We start from the raw sequence: 21,260 nt of genomic DNA, 5'->3' as shown, positions 1-21,260 counted from the left end.
CAGATTAGAGGTTACCGGGGACGGGAAGAGGGGGTAAATGGGGAATTGTTGTTTCATGGATACAGAGTTTTTGTTGGAGATGATGAAAAAGTTATGGAAACGGATAGTGGTGATGACTGCACAACACTGTGAATGTACTTAATGCATTGTACATTTAAAAACAGCTAAAATAGTAAATTTAATGTTATGTATATTTTGCCACAATTTTTAAAAAAGGAACAAAACACTTTAAAGAGTATGTTTTTGAAAATTTGAGTGTAAAATAAATATTTTACAAAACAGCAAATTGTGTGGTTCGCCCCCCCCCCCCCCCGCAAAGAGAGGTAGGAAGGCCATTTATCAATCTAATTACCAAATGTTCACTTTATGTCTGCTAGTGCACCAAGACATAAGGCTTTGTATCTGAAACACACACTATTTATGGTCCAGTCCTCAAGATGTTAATGAGCGCTTTGGGGAGATAAGGCATCCATGCATGATATAATTGACGTAAGACATCATTATAAGAGATGTTACAGGGTAGATTATAATGTGATCTCTTAGTTTTTTCTCTTCTCTGGAATACACAGTCTTCCTTTCTTTTTATATACTCTCTTGTCTTCAACTATCATAAACATCAAGATTTTTTTTTCCCACACTTGAAACCTTTCCCAAGTCTGCCTTTGTATCTTATACATATATCATACTTTAAAAATCCAAAACTGGACCTAAGCTCTTCAGTATGTTGTTAAGCTCAGTAAATGTGTTCACCGTACATTTTGTCATCTAAGTTAAAAATCTGTATCATTTGTATATTTTAACTAAAATGTTCAGTGGGGCATTAGAGGTGAATGGGATCACTCAGGTAGGATAATGGCATTTCTCTAGGATGGCTCAAGAGTTATTACTATATCACTTACCTCGTTCCTATTTCTACCTCATTGAAAAAGCTAAAACTTTTCACTGTCACTATTGAAGAACTACAATTTTCACTCTTTTCCATGTGTTTTTTACATTCTGATAATTAGGAAATTTCCCCAAAATTCGTGGTGTAGTGTCATGGCAAAATGAACTTACTTATAATTGTTCAAATGAATCTATTCAAATGTTCTTTTCCTATGAATTTCATTGCAACTAAGAATACTTTGAGAACTAACCTACATTGGAACCGTTATAGCATTACTATATCCCAAACCAACTCAGTATCTCTTTAGTACTCCCACAATGTCCTGTGCAAACTATCACAGTATTTCTCACACTGTATTATTATTATTATGTGTCTGTCTTTCCAAGAATGATCTGTAAGCCTTTATTCCATACGATGGACCAGCATCAGCAGCATAAGTTTTCTAGGGATATGGGTAATAGTACAGAGGAATGAGAATTGGGCCGAATCTCCTATCTGCATTATTTTCCCAAATGACAAGAACTTGTTGACAAACCCTTGCTCTGTTCTTCGGTGGCTGCAAGTTACATGACCTAGTCATTTTGCCTCTATGATGTGTCATGTCATAGGTGTGCCTTGACAATCTTATTTCTGAGGTCCCTGTGATTTTTGGTCTGTGGCTAATGGGTGCTGAATATGTGGATTTAGACTTGGAGGGTTCTGAAAAAGATTCTTCAAATTTAGGACAAAAATTGTCTCTATGCTGATACTCTATGGTTGGACAATTCATCAGAAAGTTAAGATTGTCTAGCATGGGTTGTGAATTGTATCATTTCATGAATGCATTTATATCCTTAGTAATATGTAGCCCTGCAAGGGAATAGGTTCAATATGCAGTCTAAGGTGATGCGTTCCTGAACTTTAGGGGACTGGAATGGGGTGTTCCAATGATCTACTGTAACATAATAAACCACCCAACCTTAGTGGTATATTAACAATCACTTTATTATGCTCCTGTGGGTGAGGAACTCAGAGCAGAACAGGGATGCTTGTCTCAGCTCCATGGTGCTTAAGCCCTCATCTGGGAACACTGGCTTAGGGTGACTCAAATGTCTTGGGAGTTGGAATCATCTGGAAGCTTCTTCACTGAAATAACTGGCATCTGAGCTGGGATGACTCAAAAGTTGTACTCACCTGGAATTGTTGACTGGAGCACTTAGGCATAGCATCTCCATGTGGCTTGGGTTTTTTGAGAGCATGGTTGCCTCATGGTAGTTCCTCTTTTTAATATGGTGGCTCAGGAATCCAAAAATTAGTATTCCAGAGAACAAAGTGGACTCTGTATGGCTTTTTCTGACCTAGCATCACTTCTGCTGAACTTTCCTTGTTGAAGCAGACACAATCTAACCACATTCAAAAGAAAGGTACTTAGACCCCACAACTCGATTAAGGGAGTAATTGCAATTTAAAAATGGTCACGATGTAGATTGCCTCTTAGGATTCTTTTTGGACCAGGTTCATGCCTCATATAGCTTTGTATGCTAGAAAGACTTCTGCCAAATTTGAGGCTACCAAGGCTTAAAGAGGATTTGGTGCACTGTAGAGGTAACTTCGTGATAAAAGGGACATCTGTCCATCAAATGTATAGGTGGTCATGACAATTTAGTAGGCCTCTTCTGTATTCTACCCTCCTATAGCTAAGAGTGCATGCTTCTGGACCTTCTGGCTCTTCCATCATAGATGATTTCTGTCTTCTTTCTGACACATAAATCTGATCCTTTTACTTCCCTGTTTACAATCCTTTAAGGATTTCCTATTATCTCTAAGATAAAGTCCCAGTCCATTAGCATTACATATAAACCCGTTTATGACCTGGCCCTGACCACTGAAAACTCAGATGCTATGCTATTGTACAATATATGGCAAGACATTATTTATATAATTATTGAGTTCAAATCCAAGTTCTGCTGGGACTCATTAATTTCCTAGGCACAAGGGAGAACCGTTCTTCCCTCAGTTGATGGTAGTGTACAAGAAAAATAGCCTAGTTTCCACTGGTTTCTTTGTTAAGCCAGTTCTTGAGGGCCCAAACCTGCAGATGGGTCTAGTTCTGGAGTCAATGCTCCCCTTTGATGCTTAGTCCTTTGTACAGGACTTTGGTCCCGATTCTTCCAACCCTCATGTTGAATTGTTTCTTGGAGGTCCTGTCCTTTCAGGCAATCTGTCACCCTTGGTCAGGGCTTCCCAGTCCATCAAACACATTTTAATAACTTTCAATCTTAAAACAATGAAGAAGGGATCAAGAGGCCTGTTTGTCCATTGAGACCCCTCTGTCTATATACATTTTTGATGTCTAACTCTGCCCAGCAGCATCTAAGGTCCATATAGCAATCAATAAATGTGTCTGACACAGCTCAATCTTTTTATAGGACTTGAGCCCAGGTCTTGATTCAGTCAAAATTTCCTAGAACATCTGCGTTCAATTTCAGGGCATTCATGGATCTCTTGAGGTAAGATTGCTGGATAAAATACAGATGCCTATTCGAATGTGAATTTCAGGTGAACAATGAATAATTTTTTAGTATGAGTATGTCCCATGCAACATTTGCATGGATAATATACGGATAATTATACATTTTTGTGGAAAAAGGTCCAAACAGCCTCAAAAGATCTAAGAACACCTGATGCAGAATTTGTTGGAAGAAACTTATGTGCTACAGTGACTTGAAATGGGTGCGTAAAACTGCTGTACACAACATACTTATATTAAAAGCCATTCATTGTTTATCTGAAATTAAAATGTAACTGGGCATTTATATATTTTTTCTACTTGCTCAGTTTGCAACCCTACCTTAAGGCCAACCAGAGATTTCCTAGATTCATGGATTATAGAACTGGTATAGACTGAGAAAAGAACTGTGTTTCTTTTTTGCCAAATTATTTAGACATTTAACATAAAAATACCAAGGTGAACTCCAAGAACCACTTCCAATTCCTTTAGCTCTAAGTCAGGACATATTATCATTATTGTCTCCAAGTTTTGCATTGTTATAAAGTGACTATGAAACAGTGTCATCAATTACGGCCAGTAACTTCCTTGTTAAATTCCTAGAGCAGAAAGATATTGCATAAAGTTGTTGAGATGGCCGACTTGGAAAATTAAGTTACATAAATAGCAGATGTTCAGGCTGAGTAAGGAAGGGAGCTGAAACAAGTTTTCTCAATTATTCAACAATCCCCTGAGGCTGGGACTAGAATTATGGGAGAAAATTGAAATCTTGATTTCTATCTCACCATTGACCCCTGACACAGCCAGCAATTAGCCCTTTTTCTCTCACCACTATTTGTAATTCCATAATCAGGCTAACCTTCCTACCAAATTCTTCTACAGCAGGAGTTTTCTTCTTATTTTTTGTTTGTAAGTTTTCTTTGGAAAAAGAAAATATTGTAAAAAGTTCAAAAATGCAAGTGGTTAGTTATACAATGACCTACGCCGACTCTTAGTTCCTGGACCGAAGGTTCGTAAGTTGGCTTACGAATCTAAAGAAGGGTGTTGAGACCCATATGAATTCCCTGAATGCCTAATTTTCAGTGTGCAGATACTGTGCACTTTTGTGAAGGATCCAAACTTTTACCTGAGCCGCGATACAGTCCATGCCTAGGAACTCCCGTGGCACGACTGACGCGCCCGTGTAATCGGGAATGCTAGAGCGTTACTCGTCTTAGTGTGAAAAGTCCACCCCCACCCACCCAATTGCGGCCCCTTCGGAAAGTACGTTCTCTGCGAAAAGAACCACCACTCTTTTCTTCCCAAGTTTTCCGCCTGCCGCATTCCTTCCCTCCGGCGCGTCAGCGTGCGCTGACGTCATGACGCCGCACACGCAGCCCCACCCCTGCAGAGCTCGGTGCTGGGACGGAACCCGGGTTTCTCTCAAACCCGGAATGTGAGGCCTGGGCTTGGCTCTCCCTCTACCCGTGCGCCGCTGTTTTCCCGGGCCTGGGTGCGCCGCTGCTGCCCTACAGCTCGCCCCGAAGGAGCCAGGGTGGCCGTGCGCTTCTGCCGTGTGCCCGCGTGGCTGCCGCCGCCCGTCCGAATCCTCCGGGGCCGCAGAGGAGTTCGCTACGGAGGGAGGCGGGGGCCTTCGGGAGGAGGAGGCGGAGGAGGCGGAGGAGGAGGGAAGGAAGATGGCGGCCGTGGAACTAGAGTGGATCCCAGAGACTCTGTATAACACCGCCATCTCCGCTGTCGTGGACAACTACATCCGTTCCCGCCGAGACATCCGCTCCTTGCCCGAGAACATCCAATTCGATGTTTACTACAAGGTACGCACCGTAGGCCTGCTCTCCGCTCCCCTGCTGCAACCCCTAGGGCCGCACCCCCTTCCACGTCTGCGAGCCCCCGCAGTTAACCCCTCACCCCTCGTAGCAGGATCGCCTCCCCAGACATCTGGCGCGGTCTCGTGGTTGCCAGGATAGGAATACTCTGTCTCCATATCCTCTGTCTCTCAAGTTCTTGGGCCTTGATTGGTATCTCTTCCTAATGAATCTTTCCGCGTATTTTGGTGTTCCCTCCAACACTGTGCCCCCCACCCCCATAGGCCTTTTGCTTGGACTTCCTCTGTTGCTCCCCTGTCCCACTCAGTTCTTTACTTCTCACCTGTGTCTTCAGAATATTTTCTCCCTTTTTACCCATATTAGGTGTCAGCATCAGCTGAACTTTTTGCTCTGCTCATATCCCTCCTTCCTACTTACTTTCTTCTCTTGCCAAGCATTTTTTTTTCTGCTTCGTGTTCGTTTCGCCTTTCGTGTTCTTCGTTCCTAATTGAGAGGGAGATGAGGAATTAGTAGAAGTAGTTGTCTGCTTTATTGGCATTTTTTTTTTAACTTTGGTTTTTGTTTATACTTGGGGTTGAATTGGAGATTTTGTTAATATGTGAGTGGTGGTAAACTATTTGAAAGGAAAGGGGGAAAATCTTTCCTGAAAGAAAAAATACTTAAATTCTAAAGTTACGTTCATGTATTTGAAAGTTGCAATCTTGCCGCATTCCTAAATAGCTCCCCCTCAGAAATCTGAACAAAGTCTCCCAAGTCACTCTCCAAGGAGTTTCAGGGGTAAATGTCTTAGCCTTGGACAGTTTTTGCAGTGTTTAGAGAGGGAGGAGATACTTTACGGACTCGGAGCCTCCCTTTTCCTCTCCCTCTACATTTGAAAGTGAACAGTGGATTTATTATTCAGTCCTCACTGCCTTGAATCTGCGTAGATAACCCCTACTTGCCAGTAGCCACCCGTGCAAAATGTGACCAGAAGTGGAATATGACTTATTTTTTAGATCTTAAATACTTCCTCTTGATTACTAAGTTGGCAGAACAGTGTAAATTGATACTTAACAGATGTGTATATTCTTATGTATGTATAGGGTTTTATGGCAGTTGTTTTATTGGGAAGATTGCCCACCTTCTCCACCCCACAATATTTTTTCAGAAAGCAACCGACTTGCTACATTCTACTCAAGCCAGCTGCTTTACACCAATTCTAATAATTAAAATGTTTTTCCCCCCATAAATATTTGGAGAGGATTTGTTTTGGTTATTCATTTTATTATTTGGGCCCCTAAAGTAAAGAAAGCCTCCATTCATTCAAATCCCTTTGATACATTGATTTGCTTTTGTGTATATCTAAGGAAACTTCGTATATTTGAGATCCATTCCTCCCAAGGAAGGGTGAGTTTAGATTTGTCTTTCTCAACCTGGGAAACTACAGCTTTGTGTGTATGCTTACTCTGTCCATTTTATTAAATTTTATGTAATCTTTTACACTCCGTAGAGGAGAACATTGGAAATTCAAGCTAAGTACGTTTAGTAGTTGAATTCCCTCAAAATACTTGAACATCTTTTAGTAACTTGTGCTTCTACTTGAAGCCTTTCATTTGAAGATTATTATTAGTATAAACAGATGGTGCTTTTGCCACATTTTCTGTTTCAAATAGTTCACAAAGTTTTAATATTGTTTCTTTTTGATACACTTTTACTTCTAAATAGTTGTATGTATCTTGGAGTATGGCATTGCGCTAAAGTGAAGGAAGGTATTTAATGTGTTCCTGGAACTGTGCTAAGTGCTTTTACACGTCTTGTTTAATCCTCACAGTTAAACTGTAGAGTAAGGTATAACCCTGTATTAAGGGTGAGAAAGTTAAGTAATTTAATCAAGGTCTAATATTTAGTATTTAGTTCCTACCTATCCTGCCTTCTTGCTTGAGAAGATTTTGCATTTTGAGGTAATCGATTATTTCATGAAAGACGTTTATAGAACTAATTCCCTGGACTTGAATCTTTGATAGAAATATAAGGAACTTTTCTTGCTTTAAAACACCGTTTTGGTACATAAATATAAAATGCTTTTTAAGCATTTTAATGCATATAAATATAAGATACCCCTTGCCCAGTTTTTGAGCATTTTAAGAGATTGCTTATAGTTTCCAATTTTATCCAATTTAGAGCCAAGGAGAAATTAATAATCAGATTCCTTCAGCAGTCCCAACTTCCATCAATAGGCATAGTTATAGACAAAATCATAGTATTTGTGGAACCAAAAAAATACCCAGTTCCTCTTGATTGTTGTAGTCCAGTGTCACTGTTAATTTTTGTGAGTAGCTTCAGGCAAAGGCACAGTCATAAAGCTTTAGGAGATGGGGTAATGGAATGAATGGAAGGTGAAGTAGGCATGCTGACTTTTCCCTAAGGAAAGGAAGGGAGAAATATGTAGAAAGGGTAAAGTGTGAAGGGATTTTTTTTTTTTTAATGTTTACTTTTGAGAGAGAGAGAGACACAGTATGAGCAGGGGAGGGGCAGAGAGAGAGGGAGACACAGACTCTGAAGCAGGCTCCAGGCTCTGGGCTCTCAGCACAGAGCCCGATGCAGGGCTCAAACTCATGGACCGCGAGATCATGACCTGAGCCAAAGTTGGAAGCCCAACCAACTGAGCCACCCAAGCACCCCAGGATTTTTTTTAAAGCATGGACGACATTAGAATATATTGGCTGAATTTATTGGCTGAAAATGGAATGAGAGTTTAATTGTATAAGTTAGGTGGGAAATGGATTATGGAGTGGAGACCTGGAACAAGAGAATTAATTAATGAGTCTTGTCTCTTCCTTCACCATGTGTAAATTAAGGTATGGGTCTTAAATTGTAGTTGGAGAAAGAGTACTTTTTTCTCTAAGATCAAATGGAACAAGTTAGGGACTTCAGGTGTCAGCATAGCTAAGTTTGCAAAGAATGGTTATCCTGAATAAGGAGGTAAGATCATCTGCTGAGAGTAAGGGATAGGAGTGGTGTGGTTTCTATGTAGGGAAGCTAAACCGAAGTTGGAAGTGGCTGTTGATGTATATGGGAAGGGAAGTTTATTAACAATTTGTTTTAAAAAGTGACAGGTGGAGGAGCGCCTGGGTGGCTCAGTCGGTTAAGCTTCTGATTTCATCTCAGGTCATGATCTTGTAGTTGGTGAGTTTGAGCCCCACATCAGGCTCTGTGCTGACAGCTCTGAGCCTGAAGCCGCTTCAGATTCTGTATCTCCCTCTCTCTCTGCCCCTCCCCCTGCTCATGCCCTGTCTCCCTCTGTCTCAAAAATAAATAAACATTAGAAAATATATTTTTTTAAAGTGACAGGTGGAAAAAAAATAAAATTTTTAAAAAGTCACAGGTGGTATAGATGGTTCAATAAAAATCCATATGTTGTAAAATAATGTCTTTGAATCTGTATAGCTTTTAACCAGGAGTGCTCAACCATTTAGGTATAGAAATGGAAAGATAAATAGAAGGAATTGTAAAGCTGTGTACCAAGTGAAAGCAAATATAGAGTGTAGGGCTGGGTTTTTAAAGAATGAAGTTTAGGATCTTTTTAACTGCTGACTGGTCTGTTTTGTGTCCTATTCCAATTACAAAATTGGCCATAGAGTTAAGTTTTGGCTAGGTGAGGTGTTTCAGTAATGTGTTCTGTTTATTTATTTTTAATTTTTTTTAATTTAAAAAAAGGTTTATTTTATTTTATTTTTGAGAGACAGAGAGAGACAGCATGAGTGGGGGAGGAGCAGAGAGAGAGGGAGACACAGAATCCGAAGCAGGCTCCAGGCTCCGAGCTGTCAGCACAGAGCCCAATGCGGGGGCTCGAACTCACAAACTGTGAGATCATGCCCTGAGCCACCCAGGTGCCCATAATTTTTTTGTTGTTTTTTAATTTGAGAGACAGCATGCAAGTGGGGCTGAAGGGGGAGGGGGAGAGACAGAGAGAGAATCTTAAGCAGACTCCACAGAGCATGAAGTCCTGACACAGGGTTCAATCCCATGACCCTGGGATCATGACCTGAGCTGAAATTAAGAGTCTGATGCTCAACTGGTTGAGACACCCAGATGCCCCAGTGTGTTCTATTTATTATTTTTAGTTTTTTTTTAAGTTTGTTTATTTTTGAGAGAGAGAAAGAGAGCGTATAAGTAGGGGAGAGGCTGAGGAAGTGGGGACAGAGGATCCAAAGAAGGCTGGGCTGACGGCAGAGAGCCTGATGGAAGGCTTGAACTCACCAATGGCAAGATCACAACCTGAACCAAAGTCAGATTCATAACTGAGCCACTCAGGTGGCCCAATTTATTATTTTTAGTCTTAACTTCAATGATTTTGGCTTTGTCTCATGCAGAAAACCATACAAATTAATGCCTTTACTTGGTATTAGAGTCAATGTTTTCTTTTTCTATGTATATTTCTGTTGTATAGCTATATAAAGCCTCAACTAATATCCTTGGTACTCTTTTAAAATTGGCTGGTAACAAATTGAAAAAAAAAATCTTGCAACATATTTGACAGCCAAAGAATTAATAATCTTTTCATATAATGAGCTCTTCAGATTAATAAATTGAGAGCTAAAAACTTTATGGGGGAAGGGCATAAAGAACATAAATAGCCCAACATACCATGTATCTCTGGATGGTAAGGTAATATGTTATAATGTCAGCTCATCTCAATTTAAGCTGTGAATTCATCTGATATATGAATCAGATGCTCAAAACTTTACCAGTGCAGGAAAGTGACTAAATATGAAGTTCATCTGGAGAAATTGGAATAAAGGAGTCAAAGAAATTTCCAAGATGCACAATATTTAGGAGACATATGCATTATAATGTAGTCCAGTGCATTAGAAAGCTACATATTTTATGTATTTGAGAGAGAGAGTGTGTGTGTGTGCGTGCGTGCGTGTGCACACAAAAGCAGGGGAAGGGAGAGGGAGAGCACAGAGCCTGACGTGGGGCTCCATCTCTTGATCCTGAGATCATGACCTGAGCCGAAATCAAGAGTCAGATGCTTAACCAACTGAATCACTCAGGCACCTTAGAAAGCTACATATTTTAAAATTGTGTAGCATTGGCACAAGAACAGCAGAGAGATAAATTGATTCATAGAACATAGTAGGCAGTCTAAATAGAAGTGAAAGCACATTTAAGAATTTGTTAAATGATACGGGGCGCCTGGGTGGCTCAGTTGATTAAGTGGCCGACTTCAGCTCAGGTCATGATCTCATAGTTTGTGGGTTCAAGCCCTGCGTCGGGCTCTGTGCTGACAGCTCAGAGCCTGGAGCCTACTTCAGATGCTGTATGTCCCTCTCTCTCTGCCCCTTCCCACCTCCTGCTTGCACACGTGTGCACACACACACACTCTCTCTCAAAATTAAAATAAACATTAAAACAAAATTTTAAAAAGAATTTGTTAAATGATTAAAGAGACAATGCTATATTTTAATTTTTTAAAGTTTATTTTGGGAGAGAGAGAGCGAGCAGAGAGGGACAGAGAGAGAAGAAGAGAGAGAATCCCAAGCAGGCTACATACTGTCAAAACAGAACCTGACTCAGAGCTTGAACTCACAAACCATGAGATCGTGACCTGAGCCGAAGTCAAGAGTTGGACATTTAACTGATTGAACCACCCAGGCAGGCACCCCAGAGACAATGCTATATTTTAATGCTTTATTTACTTTTGAGAGAGAGAGCATGCCTGCGAGCGAGCAAGGAAGGGGCAGAGAGAGAGGGAGACACAGAATCTGGAGCAGACTCCAGGCTCTGAGCTGCACTTAACTAACTGAAACACCCAGGTGCCCTAACAGTGCTGTATTTTAATTGGGGAAAATATTTTTGAGACAGAGAGAGACAGGGTGTGAACGGGGGAGGGTCAGAAAGAAAGGGAGACACAGAATCGGAAGCAGGCTCCAGGCTCTGAGCTGTCAGCACAGAGCCCAACGCGGGGCTCGAACTCACGGATCGTGAGATCATGACCTGAGCCAAAGTCGGACGCTCAACCGACTGAGCCACCCAGGTGCCTTAATTGGGGAAAATAAAATACCTTGGGCAGCTGGCTGTTTGGGGGAATATATTCGCACTATATATTAAAATGACTTCCAGGTGTATTAAAGATTTAAGTATGGCAAATGAAATCATATAAGTATCAGAATAAATTATTGGGTCATTATTCTGTTGTGGGAAATGACTGAAATTTCTTCTTTGAAGAAATTATTAAGGTGCTTTACAAATGTAAAGAATGTCAAACATTATAGGGGCACCGGCTGGCTCAGTCAGTTAAACATTCGATTCTTGATTTCAGCTCAGGTCATGATCTCAAGGTTTGTGGGATTGAGCCCCAAGTGATTCTCTCCCTCTCTCTCTGCCCCTCACCTCACTCGCATGTGCGCTGTCTCTCTCTCTCTCTGAAAATAAACATAAAAAAAATAATAAATTTAAAAAGTCAAACATTATAAAAATACGTAACGTAAAAGATGAAGTCCTACGTTACTCATTTTGCCAACACTGTGATGCCATCTTGGCATGGAGAAGGCTTTTCTAAGCGCGAAACCAGAACCTAGAAGGAAAAAAATCAATACTTCTAAGTACATTAAAAAAGTAGGGGAAAAAATGTAAGCATTTTTTTAAAGACTATGGAAATGACAGCATTTGACACATGGGTTATATTTCTTCTTTTTTTTTTTAATGTTTATTTATTTATTTTTGAGAGAGCAAGAGATAGCTTAAGCAGTATGGTAGGGGCAGAGAGAGAGAGGGAGACAGGGAATCCCAAGCACTGTCATAACAGAGCCTGATGCAGGGCTCAAACCCACAAACTGTGAGATCATGACCTGAGCCGAAATCAAGAGTTTGGATGCTTAACTGACTGAGCCACGTAGGTGCCGTGCCCCCTCCTGTTTTTTCTTTTTAATGTTTATAAGGGGTGTATTTTCTAATTGAGAAAGATGTAATACTAATCAGTATGTGAAGAATAACCAACTCATTTCCAGAACACCTGAACAGCCAGCTCATACAAGAGGAAGATATGAATGGCCAGTAAACATCAAAAGATGCTCAACTGAAATGCAGAATCAAGCCAAAGCAATCACGAGGAACAAGAAAAAAAATCTGGAGGATTCACACCCAAGTATCAAGCTGTAGCAATTAAGATTAATGTGGCATTGGCACATGGATAGACAAATAGATTGATGGAATAAAACAGTCCAGAAACAGACTGATATGTATACTGTCGCATGATTTATGATAAAAGTAACACAGTGGTACAGTGGGGAAAGGAAAGTCAAATAAATAGGCTGGTCAATTAGATATCCATATAGGAGGAAAAGTATCATGATTTTACCTTACCACCATATGCAGTGATCATTTTTGGATGGTTTGCTGACCTAAATTTGGAAAACAATTCTCACTATGTCAACAAAGATATATTTACAAAATGGCCCAAACATCAGGATAATTTCATAAATTGGATTATGTTAAGATTAAGACCATGTATTCATTAAAAGATACCATTAAGATCATGAAGAACCAAGCACAGAGTGGGAGAAGTGGGAGAAGATGCTTGAAGGACATATGCCTGATCAAAGACTCATCCTGCATCTAATATTAATACACCCCCTTTTTTTTAATGGGAAAAGAACTTGAATAGGCACCTAAAAAGACCAATATTCAATGCTATATTTTAATATTAGAATTAGAACTTGAATAGGCACCTAAAAAGACAAATATCCTGCATCTAATATTAATATACCCCCCTTTTTTTTAATGGGAAAAGAACTTGAATAGGCACCTAAAAAGACCAATATTCAAAGGACCAAGCAAGTGTTTGGAAAGCAATCATGATTGCATGAAAGGGGCTCAGCCTCATTTTGGGAAATTGCTGTGGTAGTGTACATTCTTCAGAATGACTAAATGAAGCAAAACAAAACAATGTTAGGACATGGAGCAATCAGAACTCTCAAACATTGTTACTGGGAGTGTAAATTGATGAACTATCTTGGAAAACTAGCCTGTCTGCTAAAACTGAGCATATACATACTCTGGAACACAGCAATTCCACTTCAAGAAATGTACACTTAAGAACATTCACAGTGAACAAAGAAAAAAGAGAGTCTTAAATATAGAAAACAAACTGATGGGGGCGCCTGGGTGGCGCAGTCGGTTAAGCGTCCGACTTCAGCCAGGTCACGATCTCGCGGTCCGTGAGTTCGAGCCCCGCGTCAGGCTCTGGGCTGATGGCTCAGAGCCTGGAGCCCGTTTCCGATTCTGTGTCTCCCTCTCTCTCTGCCCCTCCCCCGTTCACGCTCTGTCTCTCTCTGTCCCAAAAAAATAAACGTTGAAAAAAAAATTAAAAAAAAAAAAAAGAAAACAAACTGATGGTTACCAGAGGGGAGATGGGTGTGTGGGGGGGTAGTTAAAATAGGTGAAGGGAATCAAGAGTACACTCATTGTGATGAGCACTAAGTAACATATAGAATTGTTGAATCACCATATTGTACATTGAAACTAATATAACACTGTATGTTAACTAAACTGGAATTTAAATTTTTAAAATTCACACACACCATCAGTAGAATTAGTAAGTAGTGGAATAGTCATGTAGTGGAATATTATGCTATGAAAATGAACGAATTGCAGCTGTTTGACACAATATGAATGAATCTTACAACTGATACTGTAAGAAACCAGTGACGGGGCACCTGGGTGGCACAGTCGGTTAAGCGTCCGACTTCAGCCAGGTCACGATCTGCGGTCCGTGAGTTCGAGCCCCACGTCAGGCTCTGGGCTGATGGCTCAGAGCCTGGAGCCTGTTTCCGATTCTGTGTCTCCCTCTCTCTCTGCCCCTCCCCCGTTCATGCTCTGTCTCTCTCTGTCCCAAAAATAAATAAAAACGTTGAAAAAAAAAAAAGAAACCAGTGACAGGAATATACACCAGAGGCTCCCAGACTTTCTCCCTTCATGGTACTTGGTTCATGGCACTTGTGGGCCAAAAGAAATACCTAAACTGTTCTGTTTATTAAGTAGTAGATATGAACAACTTAGTAATACTTACGTCCCAACAAGTTAAGAGCCATTAAAATAATGCACAAAAATTGAAAAAAAAATTAGTACTTTTATTTCATTTTTAAATAACCACAATTAGTTAGTAATGGGATCTATACTTTCAGCACTGTACAACTTCTCAAATCTTGGAATCAGATTGGACACCCACCACCCTCATTTTCTGTTCCATGTTGATTTTTACACATTACTTATTATTATAGCAACCACTGAAAATGGCAGCTTATTAACAAAGATTAGACATCACTGAAAAGAATATAGCAATCTAGTAGTTGGCATGGTGTAATACAGATGTTGAATATCGTTTCTCTCAAATTTAAAATAACTTGCAATCCCCAGGCACCCTTGGTGCAGTTTGGAAACTGTGGGTATATTGTGTATTTTTCCATTTATTTAATGTTCAGAAACGATCAAAATTAATCAAAAGTGTTGGAAGTCAGGAGAGGATCTTTTTTTTTTTTTCTTTTTTAGTCTTTGGAGGGTATTGATTACACAGGGTCACAAAGGGAGGTGCCTGGAATTCTGATAATACTCTGTGATCTAGATGTTGGTTTACATGTGTGTTCACTTTGTGAAAATTTATTGTTACATTTAAATATGAGTTGTACACTCTATGTTATGCTTCAGTAAAAAGGTTTTTAAAGAATAACATCCGTCTTTATCAGATTGTCAAACTTAAAGATTGAAATCATTCATATCCTTTAACCACAATACCATTTACAGATTTTAATTCTACAGGACTGCTTGTGAATGTGGGAAAGTTCCATTTAGGGATGTTCACTACAATGTTGTTTATGATGGCAAAAATTGGAAACAAACTAAATGCTAATCAAACAGGAACAGAATATAATACTGCAGTTATAAAGAATGAGGAGGCTGTATATACTGAGGTAGAGATGCCAGAGCACATCAAGTGGGGAGAATAAGAAGCTATTTATAAAGTAGTATGAATAACATAATCCTGTTTGTGTTTTTTTTTTTTTAAATGCTTATTTATTTATTTTGAGAGAGCGAGCAAGTGTGGGGGAGGGGCAGAGAGAGAGGGAGAGAGAATCCCAAGCAGACTGTGCACTGTCAGCGAAGAACCTGACATGGGACTCGATCCCACCAACCGTGAGCTCATGACCTGAGCTGAAACCAAGAGTCAAGACACTTAATTAACTGAGCCACCCAGGGGTGTGTGCGTGCACACTTGCGTGCATTTTAAAGTAGAAGAATATATGTGTATGTTTCTATGTGCGTTGAAATAAAGAATCTAGAGAAACACAAAGTTTTAATGGTATTTATTCAAGGGATAGGATTGCAGTTGCTTTTTACTTTGCACATCCTTTCTGTTTTATTTTAATACTTGGATTTTTATGACCATGTATTATTTTGATACATAAAATAAGTAAAATTGAATTTTTTTAAGTTTTATTTATTTTGAGAGGGAGAGAGTGTGTGTATGTGCACGAGCAGGAGAGGGGCAGAGAGAGAAGGAGAAACAGAGAATCCCAAGCAGCCTTCACACTGTCATTGTGGAGGCTGACATGAGGCTCGAACTCACAAACTGTGAGGTCATGACCTGAGCCTAAATGAAGAGTTGGATGCTTAACCAGCTGAGCCACCCAGTCTCAGTTGAGTTAAAAATTGAATTTTTAAGATAGGATATCTGAATGTGAAATCGTCCTAATAAACTAAAAACTCAAATATTTGTCAGTGTGAATGAGAACTAAGTCCATGTAGTTTAATACAAAAAAATAATTCAACTAATTAATTACATAGTTGATTCAGTAGCTAGCCAAATCAAGAAACATGAGTGAAAGCTCTCATTTTCAAAATTAAGAATAAGAAAGAAAATAATAAAACCACACAGATACACTGGAAAGAGGAAAGTAGCTTTTTAAATTGTAGAATGGCTTCTTTAGTTGTAGGAGAGTGTGTATAATTCTATGCTAATCTGCCTGAAAACTTTACTGAAATTATGTTTCTAGGAAAATATAAATGACCAAAGAAGTTAATAGACTAAAAACCATTTTAAAAAGTTGAACAATTATATTTCTCCCTTTGTACATCTGCCTTCTCCCTCAGCAGGCAAACAACTACCACTGACTTCAGGAACTTTCTTGAGTGTATTCAGAGAAGAATTGATGCTACTGGAACTTAACCTGTTTCAGACCGACCTAATTCTTTCCAATTAAAAAAAAAAAAGGAAAAGAGGTCAACATAGGGTGCCTGGGTGGCTGAGTCAGTGAGCGTCCAAGTCTTGATTTCAGCTCAGGTCATGATCTCACAATCATGGGATCCAGCCCGAGTTGGGCCCTGTGCTGGACCTGGAGCCTGCTTGAGATTCTCTCTCTTCCTCTGCCTCTTCCCTCCCTCAAAAACAAAACAAAACAGGTCAACGTAACACTGATACCTAAACCTAAAGTAGCAACAAAAAGAAGATCTCTTGAGAACCTCACTTGTGATTCATGAGGCAGAATTTCTAAATAATAACAAATACAAATCAGTGTGTCTATTAATATAATTCATCATATTAATAAGACAGGGAACTATCATCATAATATAAAAACCTAAACATCTCTCCCTTTAAACTTTTAATAGGAAATAGATTGACATTATAAACATACTTAAAAGATAATATATATATATAAACAGGAATACTTAGTGGTGAAACACTTAAAGCATTCCGATTAAAATCAGGACTATAATAAGATACCTTCTATTATCCGTATCGTTGCCATTGTTGTTTCTTTTGGCCACTGATTTTTTTCTTTTTCTTCTTCTTCTTCTTCTTCTTCTTCTTCTTCTTCTTCCTTTTTTTGTTTTTTTTTTTTTGTTTTTTTTTTAAGATTTTAAGTAATCTCTATACCCAATATGGGGCTCAAATTTACAACCCCAAGATCAAGAGTTGCATGCTCTACCAACTGAGCCATCCAGGCACTCCAGACTGATTTTTTTCTTTTTTCTTTCTTTCTTTCTTTTTTTTTTTTTTTAATGTTTGTTTATTTTTGAGAGAGAGAGACAGAGGGTGACCAGGGGAGGGGCAGAGAGAGAGAGAGGGAGACACAGAATCAAAAGCAGGCTCCAGGCTCCAGGCTCCAGGCTCTAGGTTCTGAGCTGTCAGTACAGAGCCCGACACGGGGCTCAAACAGCCTTTGAACTATGAGATCATGACCTGAGTCAAAGTTGGCCACTTTACCAACTGAGCCACCCAAGTGCCCTGGACTGATTTTTTTCTTAAGTGAAATATAGTTGAGTATCATTCAGTTTTTTTGTTTTTATTTTTTTAAGTTTATTTTTGTTTATTTTGAGAGAGTGTGCACTCGAACAGGAGAGGGGCAGGATGGAGGGAGAGAGAGAGAATCCCAGGCAGGCTCCACACTGTCAGTACAGAGCCTGATGTGGGGCTTGGACCCACTGACTGTGAGATCATGACCTGAGCCAAAAGCAAGAGTTGGATGCTTAACCAACTGAGACACCCAGGCACCCCTAGATTTTTTTATTTTTATTTTTATTTTTTTAAGTGTTTAGACTTTTCATACTTCTTTCTGGAACTGTATACTGCATATTCAGGATTTCTGAGGTGTTGATTAGTGCAATTAGAATAAAGAAATTTAAGGGGTGCCTAGTAGCTCAGTTGAGTGTCTGACTCTTGATTTCAGCTCAGGTCATGATCCCGTGGTGGTGGGATTGAGCCCCACATTTGCCTCCCTGCTGACAGCATGGAACCTGCTTGGGATTCTCTCTCTCCCTCTCTCTGCCCCTCCCCTGCATGCTCTCTGTGTCTCTCTTAAATACAAATTTTAAAAAATGTGAAATGGAAAAAGGTTTTAATTTACATAATGGAGTATTAAAGTTTATGAAACATACTCAAGGCTCTTGCAAATCAGTAAGAAAAAGGACTGAAAAGAAATGTGCTATTATGTTGATAGTGATTTTCACTAGATGGTAAAATTGAGTGAATGTTTTTCCTTTTTATACATTATTTTCCATATTCTCTAATTTTTCTGAAAACATGTAATTCTTCTAAGTCAGAGGAAGCAAATTGTTTAAAGTTGGTTACCTACAATACAGAATGAGTTTCCATATAGAGACAGAATGTATTTCTTAGAACTATACTGCTGTCTTTCTACTGCCTCCTGGATAGACCTAATTTTCACCGCAGATTGGTAATGAAGCTTTGAGAAGCTGAGAAACTTCTTACCAAATAATAGAGATCACAGACACATACTGACTTACATATGGCTGGTTATCGTTGTTAGGTATTACTACTAACCCAGATTTTTTGATCATTTATATCATGGTAGCCTCTTCCACCATTAACATACTCATGTAAATTACACAAGTGACCCCCTCAAGTGAGGGATAGAGTTAGAGAATCTGTATATTAGACCTGATTTCATCCTCATAATGATTGGGGAAAAAACTCTTAGTTTCTTGTTAAATGGATGTGGATGTAATAGCATCTTCATATGTGGACAGCATATTTAAACTTTAGTAAAGGGTTGCCCTCTTATTTGAGTGTTAACTGTTTCTTGTGCTTTTTAATAATATGAGTGTATTAACCTCTTGGACTTACTTGCCAATAAGCAAAGCATTTGCCCTGCAAGATAAGAATAATCATGTTGGTCAGTTGAATTAAATTTAAAAAAGTATGACATGGAACCAATGAGGGTAGAGCAGCTAAGAAATTAAAATGTTAATAAGAAGCAAGACATTTAAGTGTTGTCTTCAAAAGAAAGCATTTACCTTTTAATTATGTGTGTATTATGTTAAAATACTTCTGTGACACTTTAATCCAAGAATTTATAATCTGAACCCCAATGTAATCAGTTACAGGATTTACATATCATATACAATATAAGAGCAAAGGAAATAATATATTACAATGTGAATTTTTTCAGAGCTACATTTCAGATGAATTTTGAGATTAGAGAATTTTTCGAGTAAATATATCTCATGAGTGAAGATAGTACGTGTGTATTAAATAGAACAATTTGTTACTTTCATTTATTTTAGAGGTGAAGGATACATTTGTTTAGAGATAAAGGAGACATTTTTTAAAAACCTTTTATTAAAAAATTTAAACACAAAAGTAGATAGAAGACCTCTGTGTGTCTGTTGTCCAGCTTTAACAGTTACCAGTTTTTGGCCAGTCTTGGTAAATCTGTTCTACCACATCCCCCTTTCCTATAGTATTTGGAAGCAAATCTAGGCATCATATAATTTCATCTGCTAATGTTTTAGTAGCCACCTTACTCTTACAACCCCTAAAAAATTTAATAGTTTCTTACTGTTACTGAATATACAGTTATTCAATTTTCAGTTTTAAATGTGAAATTTGTATGTAATTTTACAGTTTGCTTATTTGGGTCAGGATCTAGATAAGTTCTACAGGTTGGCTGTTGGTTGATCTCTCTCTTAAGTCTTTTTTGATCTATAGGTGGCCTTTCCATCTGTTTTCTTATCTTTGCAGTTTATTTGTTGAAGAAAGAGAATCCTTTGTCTTACAGACAGTACATAGTTTTCCTGTAGCCTGGATTTCAGTGATCATGATATAAAACATTTTCATCATCCCTTCTAGATGTTTTAGTCTTTGTCTCTGTGGGGGCTTCATGGGTTTCACTGATTTCAGCTTTCAGCTTTTAATACAAAGTTTTGGGTTTGGGGTCTGTAAATCATTTAGGTAGTATGAATTGGGACTGCATAGTCCTATGTGTCTTAGGTTTGAAGTTTCAGTTTTTCACTGCAGACTTTGAAGGCTGTGGATATTCTTGACTTTTTCATTCCTGGTTTAGGCAGGTAGTTCAGCTCCAAGTCCCTTTGCTTACAAGGATCTGCTGTCTGGACTCCTTCCTATCTGGTGTTTTGTACTCTACCCACAACCACTCAGAGGTATAAACTATTCTGTTTTTCTTCCTTCCCAGCTGTTTTTGAGTTTTGACAGCTGTGAAGTTTTTGCTCTTGGTTTCAAACTCAGCTATTTATCCAAAAGTTCTTTTCTGATAACTTTATTCAGCAGTTCCTTTTGTTTGGAAAAGAGCTGGAAGGTTTTCATATGTGTCGCTGTCATCTGCCTATTGCCAGAAGCTTTACTCCGGTTTGTCTTCAAAACTCAGCTGAAATTCTTCTTAGAGTAGTTACTTCATTTGTGATACTAAAACACTCTGTTTACCTCCATCGTATAATCTATGAGCATTATCTTTCTGCTCTGACAGATTCTACATTTTTTGAGGTCAGAGAACAACTCTTACTTTGTATTCCTGTGATGATCATAGTCACTAATATATCCCTGATACCTAGCACAGTGTCTTACACAAATGTTCCTGATATTTATTAATGAGAAAATAAGTAGAATATTTCTAGCTATAGTTTTCTTGCCTTTGATGTGAAAAATGACAAAGATAAAACAGGTTCAGTAAGCCATGAGTTTCATGTACTGAATATGCCAGGGTACTTGGTAAAAGATCAGATGTTAATAGGAAACATCTATTTTTGTCTATCAACTTAAGCATCTATTATTTAGAATTTGTTCTTGACTTTCGCATGTAGGTACTGGCAGTTTATGTTCTTCATCGCTAGGGTACACTAGTGTATGAAGTTTGCATTGAAATTTGTTCTCAGAGTTTATTGTATGAGCACTATTGTATAGAGTACTATGAAGAAAGGACATAAGATTATGCCTAATCAGTGTTTCTCTTTAAGGTGCTCACAGTGTGGTTGGGAGACAATAAGTAACTATGTATGAAGCTGGGGTTTTTCCCTAAGTGTTGAATTCTTTAGCGAAATTTGGGCAGTTTCAATAAATAATGATAGAATAACAATACTAAATATTTGATTCTCTAACTGTAAACTTCAGAATAGAGACTGTGTCTTGATTTTTTTTGTTTGTTTCTTCTGAGGTTGAGTTCCATCCAAAGTAGATCGTTACCAATTTGGATTATGGATTCAGAAAGCATTGAATGTATATCTAGCTAATGCTATGCAATGTGCTAGGTATTGGGGGTATAGTGAT

General features: G+C 38.7%; 1 protein-coding gene across 1 annotated transcript in view; it reads left to right on the top strand.

The window, feature by feature from the left end:
• The first annotated feature begins 4,749 nt into the window (after positions 1 to 4,749).
• APPBP2 (amyloid beta precursor protein binding protein 2) overlaps positions 4,750 to 21,260 on the top strand; it is a 50,845-nt gene continuing 34,334 nt past the window's right edge. The window contains exon 1 of the mRNA XM_047833101.1: positions 4,750 to 5,188. Coding sequence (XP_047689057.1) covers positions 5,051 to 5,188 — 138 coding nt within the window. The 5' untranslated portion in view covers positions 4,750 to 5,050. The remainder of the gene's footprint in view (positions 5,189 to 21,260) is intronic.

Source organism: Prionailurus viverrinus, chromosome E1 (genome assembly GCF_022837055.1).
Source record: "Prionailurus viverrinus isolate Anna chromosome E1, UM_Priviv_1.0, whole genome shotgun sequence".
In the NCBI taxonomy this organism is placed as follows: Eukaryota; Metazoa; Chordata; class Mammalia; order Carnivora; family Felidae; genus Prionailurus; species Prionailurus viverrinus.
Note: the sequence above shows the minus strand (reverse complement) of the source record. Positions and strands in the feature narration are given on the sequence as shown.